Below are 7,196 nucleotides of genomic sequence, written 5' to 3'. Positions count from 1 at the left end.
TTCGATTTCTATATAAATCCTAAACTAAGTATGAGTTAAGGATATATGAAAAAAAAAAAACTAAAATAACTGTGAGCTAAGGCCCAATTAAATTTATTGAGATTTAAGTAATGTTAAAATAACCCACTAAATGAACTCGGCTTTATAAAATTTGAATGTTGAACATATTATAACATGATTATATATGAAATTTGGTGGTCATTTGATAAGGTTAAGTAGGTAAACCAAGAAACGGTGTAAAATGACCATAATGCCCTAAGGTAATTTGTCTTCTGCTCATGACCTAGATGACCTCCAAATGCTACTGAACACTGTCCTAATCTTATCAAGATTTAGGGATAAAATGACCAAAATAACCCTAGGACTATTCAAGGTCTAGAAGTGCTCCAAATGACCTATTAGTTTCTATAAGGCCTTAAGGACATGAAGATATATTTGAGTTTCAAGTTAATTAAGTTTGAAACCTAAATCAAGTTAGGACAAAAAAACACCTAAAGGAAACGCTTCAAGACTCGAGACTCTTCTAGAACCCTCTAAAGAATTCAACGACATTCTAAGCTCCCTCTATAAATCCTGAAGTAAGGACTTTCATTTGGAATAAGAATCAAGCTAAGTCATGCCTCCACGAGTTATAGCTGCTGAGATTTTGGGTTTCCTAGTCTCAAATTTCTTCAAAATTTAAGAGCTATAGTTCACCATTTTCTTTCAAACTTGTTCCTACACCTTCCGAACAAGATTACCCATAAATTTGATGGAGCAATCAAGTACTGAAGAAGCCTCAAACACCAGTTCCCAATATGAACCACTATTGAAGGAGCTCAAAGGAAACTTGAAAATTCATTCCGAACCTACATGCAAATTCTTCCAAGGAATCATATCCTATTCGATTTCTGCACATTCAAGGAACATTTCCATAGAAGACCACAAGATTAACAAGTCCCAGAGTGTGCCCAATTGAAGAAAGTCATCTTAGGGTACAAATTTGGGGCAAGGATCAAATTCCCATCTACCGTCCATTTGTCTTAAAATTGGGTCTTCCTTTAGCTTAAGAGGATTAAGATGAGTACGTAATCAAGAGCTAAAACGTCCTAGAACAAACTACCTAAGAAACAAAATTTTGGCATTTCGAGTGAGTTAAGACAGAGGAAAGACTTTCAAAATTAAGGGCACACACTTAAAGATGTTCCTCCAAGACAATTCCTTTAGCTAGAGTGAAGAATTAGGAAGATATTTCATGAAAAAATCGGGTACTGAAGTTTTCTAGAATCAGCTGCCAATAAGATTTTTCTACGTTGAGCTCTGACCAGGAAAATTATTTCCGAAAAACTTGGGAAGTGAATAACTTAGGTTACAATCCACGAAAAGGTATGAAATCAATCTCTATCTCTTCCCTGTAAAATCTATTTTTAAGTTTCATGAAGAAATCGAGAGGAGAAACGTTGTATATAGAGCGATTGAGATGAGATTTTAGACGGTGGCGCGAAGTCTCGTGCGCATCTTCTTCCTTCTAGAGGAAGAAGACGATGACGTGGCCAGTTCAACTGAACTAGCCATGTCAAATCAAACTTCGACCTATCTTTAATTTTTCTCAATTTTAACCCTCTTCCATATTGGTTCTCATATAAAACTTTATGGTTCCAGAAACTAGACACTCTAAGGATTCTATCAAAGAAAATTTGAAGTAACTCAAATATCGGAAACTAGAGAACGAAGATTCCAAACGTCGACGATGAGGTAAATTGCTATCTTGAACTTATCTTACGAAATACTGGTAGGAATCACTTAGATTTTTGTATGAACCCTGAAATAAGTATGAACTAAGAAAATATGAAAGCATAACACCAAGAACCACAAGTTAAAGACTCTAAACCAATCGATTTGCTCGAGATTTAAGTAACGTTAAAACAACCAACCAAATGAATTCCACTGCCCATGAAATTTTAATACTAAGCATATTACGACACGCTAAGATTATATATGAAAACCGGTGGTCGTTAGACAAAACAATGTAGCTAAACCAAATAATGGTGTAAAATGACCATAATACCCCTAAGGTAACTTATCTTTGGTTCACACATTTCTCCATTTTTTTCAAGAATATAAGTTTTTGGTCAAGGTGAAAGAGCATTTGAGCTGTGCGGTATGAGATGGATCATCTTGGAGCGTCAGTCCATCTTTATATTTTATCTTTTATATTTTGTTTGTAAATGTATCCCAAACTAGTTCCTCATTTCTAATCCTGAAAAGTGGTGTGATTTAAAATTAATAGGAGAAATATATTTGGAAGTTTATGTGAAATTTTAAAAACATTCAAATTTTGAAAGTTAAATTTTGAGATGTGATATAATATTTAAGGATATTGGTAATATTTAGCCCAAAACTAAGTTTGAACGAAGTTTCTTTGGACGTTTTGAAGACGTTATGAGTTAACGCACAAGAACTTCAAATCGCTTAACCAACAGCTTTGATCGATATCCCTTTGCGACTCATTCACAACTTCAAGGGCTTTACAATTGGGAAAAGGACGGAAACCTAAAAACCCTAATTTCCTTCTTTTTAATTCGGGGACACCAGCCCTTCCGACCTTCTCTCTGCCGGGGCACCGAAACAGGTCCGCGGCCACGTTCTCACCTTTGGCAGTAAACTCCGACTCCTGACGGACACCCAGCACACGGCAGATCCGGCGGCGCGGGCGGCGTTGATAGACCCTCGAACGACCAGCTGCGAACAGGGAGACCCACAGCAGCGGGACCTCTCAATCTGCGACGGTGAGCCTAAATCTGACAGCCGCGGCTCCTACCCACAACCCTTACAAACCCTCCACGCCTATTTCGATCATCGGAGAGTTTGAGAGATAGTTTATTCAATTCGTTCTTTCTTGTTTTCAATTGTGGAATCTGCTTTAAAGTTTATTCAATTCGTTCTTTCTTGTTTTCAATTGTGGAATCTGCTTTAAATCCTTCTGGTCTTACTCGTACACAATGACAGATACAGGTGAAAATCAGCAGCCTGAACAAGGTATTAGCGATTTTTTCTCTATCCAAATATTTTAACGTGTATATAAGTTTTCGCATTTTCATCAAGAGGTTTCTTTTTTATTTTATTTTTATTTTTATTTTTTTATTTTTATGTTTATGATTTTTCTGAAATTAGTGACTCTCCATACGTTTTTAATCCTTTGATCTTCAGTCTGTAGCTTCTTCAAAAAACCCACAAAGAACAAAAACATTAGAAAGCGGACGGTTGATGAAGATGAAGAGGACTCTAAAAGTAGTGAGACTTCGGTGCTGCAAAATCAGAAAAAAGCCCCCAAGACAGATAGCAAACTTTATTTTTCTTCTGGGCCTTCTAAAAGTAACTTGACTAATGAGTCAAATGTGGAATCTGATAAACCAATTTTCCAATTTGAGTCTTCAAAAGAAATTCAAGTTCACCATGACAGCAGAGCCACTGCAACATTAGAAACAGAGACTGATTTCTCAAGAGATGCACGAGCCATACGTGAGAGAGTTTTGAAGCAAGCTGAGGAGGCTTTAAAGGGCAAAGGCAAGAGTTCTGGGGGTGAGAAGTTGTATAAAGGGGTCAATGCTTATGTGGATTACAAGGCTGGCTTTAGAAGGGAACATACAATTTCAAGTGAAAAAGCTGGTGGAGCTCATGGGCCGCTTAGAGCTTCTGCTCATATAAGAGCTTCAGCGAGATTTGATTATCAGCCTGATATTTGCAAGGATTACAAGGAGACTGGTTACTGTGGTTATGGAGATGCATGCAAGTTTATGCATGACCGAGGAGATTACAAGTCTGGGTGGCAGTTGGAAAAGGAATGGGAGGAAGTGGAAAAGGCAAGGAAGAGAAAACTAGCCATGAAATCTGATGACGGTGATGAGGATGCTGCAGAACAGAGTGATGAAGATGAGGAAGATGCCTTGCCCTTTGCTTGTTTTATTTGTCGTGAGCCATTTGTGGATCCTGTAGTGACCAAATGCAAACATTACTTCTGTGAGCATTGTGCACTAAAGGTAATACCTCTTTTCTGCTCTTAATTATGTCTTAATTATCTCGGCATCGTAAACATGTTTGATCTTGAAGTCCTTTCTTCTCTGGGAGGTTTAAATTTGTTTCAGAATTCAGTCTCGACTCTTGTTCCTTTTATTTTGATGCTTTTTATTTTGATGGCTGAAGCATTAGGATAATAAGCACGTATGTCAATTGATTTAATGACTTTGCATGCCTAGAGTTCATATCCTCAACTGCAGAAGTTCTGTATATTCTTGATTTGTTTTTCAAGAGCACACTTTTAGATGACCATTTCATCCTACGTCATTACATATTTGATTTCTTTGAAATGAATCTTAAATCATGTTATTTTTTTTCTTTTATAAAAATTTGCAGCACCATGCAAAGAATAAGAAATGCTTCGTTTGCAATCAGCCTACACTTGGAATCTTTAACACGGCTCATGAGATAAAGAAGAAGATGGCAGAGAGTAAGTAAGTTTTTTTTTTTTTCCTTGACCTGCATTGGTCCCTTGCCAGTCTTCTTTTAATTTGTAGCAAAATTATCTTTCTCTTGCTTATTTTTTTATGAGAAAGTCCAGTTTTCAATATCTACTTCTTGATGAAGCTTAAATTCATGCCCTGCTACAATAAGAGCTTGGAGAATCTTGGATAACATTTCTGGAAATGTGGGAATATGTCAGTGTAGAAGTAGTCCATGATGAATTTATTTCTGAATTTCATCCTCGGTAATGGATTATCTTTCTGTAAATATCCCTGAAGCCCCTCAATCTACTTGTGTTCCCCCCGTTTGAAACTGAAAACCACCACTCTGACTTTATAACATTTTCCCCCCTTAGAAGTTCATGAAATAGATAGATGGTCAGAAGTGGTTTTTAACTAGGACCTTTTGTTGAACTCATAAGTGGTTTTAATTATTCAATCTTAATTCCGGATGGTATCAAGTTATCTACTCAAATATTATATTGTTTGTATTTACATATATGATTGTGTTAAAGTGTCTGTTACTTCACTACTATTCACTTTTGGTGATTGGGTCTAAACATTATTCTCATTGAAGTTCTGTTCATATCTACCGTAGGTTACAGATTGTTAAAGTACTTGGATATTGAATGTCCATTACAGATATTCATCTTTAAACTTTGCATAACGCTTAGGGACGTGAATATCTAAATTGACTTAGATATTGATTCCAGTCTTTCTACTTCTTTTGGCATTTGGAAGTAAAATTATTTGTTTAATAAAATGGTGAATATCAGGGATTTTTAGGTGTTGATATATACAACATTTTAGAAACAATAGAACTGTAGATAAATTAGAAATGTAAGGTTGAGTGCTGGTCTTTCACTGTTTTACCTTTAGTTTTGGAGGCTCAGATGAATTTAGCAGTAGCCTGTTGCATTAGGTACACCTTTATTAAGCATCTTGAGAATGTGATGACTGTTGTGGAAAGTAAAGTAGTTATGGTTGAAGTTATGTCTCATCTTACCGTCTGAGATTCAAGGGATAGGGACAGTTATTGTGAACTCACATTGGGTTGGATAGAGAACTTGAAAGATTGGGATTGAGATTGTGATTCTAATTGGATCAAATGAGTATATTCATGGGTTTTAATATTCTTTCTTTCTAGTATTTTTCTTTATAGATTTTAGTGGTTAGGTTGTACTATGGGGATCACTAATTCTTATTTCAAAACTTGGTGGTTCGATCTCATATCATTCAATTGTTGAGAGTTTTTGTAGATGAATTGTCTCCCCGAACCTCGTTGATCGGGTGACATGTCTTATTCAACTCTTGTTTGGTTGGGTGCATTCTTTCAAACTTTTTTTTTTACTCCGAGCTAAACTTCAATTTTTTGTTTGGTTCGGTGCATTCTTTCAAACTTTTTTTTTTTACTCCGAGCTAAACTTCAATTTTTTACTTCACTTTTTGTAATTAGATGTATACCGAGATTTGAAGAACCCATAATTTGTTACTAAAAAAAAAAAAATGGTTGAAGAACTGTGACTTAGCCTGAGCTCTCTGATCATGATATTACTATAATTATGTCTTTTATTTTAATAAAATGTATGGTACAATTATGCATTAAACGGGGATTGGGCCAAATAAATCTACCAACCACAGAAAAATTAGGTAAATTTAATTCATCCATTTTTTTCTTTTTTCTTTGCTGAAAGAGTTTCAAATTGTATCTTTACATTCTAGATTTAAATTATGCATACGTTTTTTTTTTCTTTTTCCAAGTTCAATTGCATGGATGAAGGTCGAACATCCAAGTATCTAATCTATTGAGTGACATTCGAACTGGGTTATTACATTAACATCGATAACATCGAACCATGGACTTAATATGAATAAGTGGACATAATAATAAGAATTCATTGAGTGTGGGATTGGTTCCATATGCAAATTATAAAGCCTCACACTGCAACTATAAATTTTTCTTATAAAAAAAAACATCTCTACTTTTCTTATAAATTGGACGCTTTGACCAAATAATTACTTATACTAAATTATAGAAAATATCTTTGAAATATGGCCCCTTGAATTTGAAAAGTTTGAAAGCATCCAACTTTCTTATACGTATAAATCCAACTTTAGTAAACTATACTTATACAAGTACTAATTATCAATGAACAAAGGTGTGATACAAGTACTAATTATCAATGAACAAAGGGGTAGATGTCTAAGGTATAAACAAATTTGAGAAACACTATGTTCATTGATTTAAGAGACGGAATGTCTATCGTATGGAGAAGGATATTAGAGCTTTTAGATTATGTTCGACTATAGGGGAAGGATATTAGGGTGAAAGCAAGACCTAATACGTTCACGACAAAGCACCAAAGTTTTAGATTCAACAATTTCATCACTATCCTCAATAAAAAAATAAAAATAAAAAATCTAATTAAATGTATTTTTTTTTTTTTTTTTTTTTTTTTTTTTTTTTTTTTTTNATCAAAAGTTAAATTTGGTCTCTATGGTTCAGATCTTAAAGTTAGTCACTACAGTAAGACAGTCAAAATTCTAACTTTTAAAACGATAAAGTCTAGATTCTCGCGAAACTTATAATTTAACTTCAAAACAAGTTCACTAGATGTTTAAAGTTTTCCACACTATCATACCATATATATAAAAATAGAATAGGAAATGCCTGCCTAAACGAACGAACAAAAAAAA

General features: G+C 34.6%; 1 protein-coding gene across 3 annotated transcripts; it reads left to right on the top strand.

Annotated features, from left to right (window-relative positions):
- Positions 1–2,451: 2,451 nt before the first annotated feature.
- Positions 2,452–4,960, top strand: LOC111807213 (zinc finger CCCH domain-containing protein 1). 3 transcript variants are annotated; one of them, XM_023692850.1, is made up of 4 exons: positions 2,452–2,897; positions 2,948–3,018; positions 3,190–4,019; positions 4,393–4,960. In XM_023692850.1, the coding sequence occupies exons 2-4, from the start codon at positions 2,982–2,984 to the stop codon at positions 4,492–4,494; spliced, it is 969 nt and encodes a 322-aa protein (XP_023548618.1). In that variant the 5' UTR covers positions 2,452–2,897; positions 2,948–2,981; the 3' UTR covers positions 4,495–4,960. The 3 variants fall into 3 exon arrangements, with proteins under 3 accessions (XP_023548618.1, XP_023548608.1, XP_023548600.1); XM_023692840.1 differs by having other exon boundaries at positions 2,458–2,858; positions 2,909–3,018; XM_023692832.1 differs by having other exon boundaries at positions 2,458–3,018.
- Positions 4,961–7,196: the final 2,236 nt, after the last annotated feature.

The sequence above is a fragment of the Cucurbita pepo genome, chromosome LG01 (assembly GCF_002806865.2).
Source record: "Cucurbita pepo subsp. pepo cultivar mu-cu-16 chromosome LG01, ASM280686v2, whole genome shotgun sequence".
In the NCBI taxonomy this organism is placed as follows: Eukaryota; Viridiplantae; Streptophyta; class Magnoliopsida; order Cucurbitales; family Cucurbitaceae; genus Cucurbita; species Cucurbita pepo.
Note: the sequence above shows the minus strand (reverse complement) of the source record. Positions and strands in the feature narration are given on the sequence as shown.

Excerpts from the sequence above, each read along its gene's own strand:
- LOC111807213 (XM_023692850.1), top strand. The coding sequence starts at position 2,982 with ATGACAGATACAGGTGAAAATCAGCAGCCTGAACAAG. Across the intron at positions 3,019-3,189 it reads AAATCAGCAGCCTGAACAAG|TCTGTAGCTTCTTCAAAAAA; the intron begins GTATTAGCGATT and ends TTTGATCTTCAG. Across the intron at positions 4,020-4,392 it reads GTGAGCATTGTGCACTAAAG|CACCATGCAAAGAATAAGAA; the intron begins GTAATACCTCTT and ends AAAAATTTGCAG.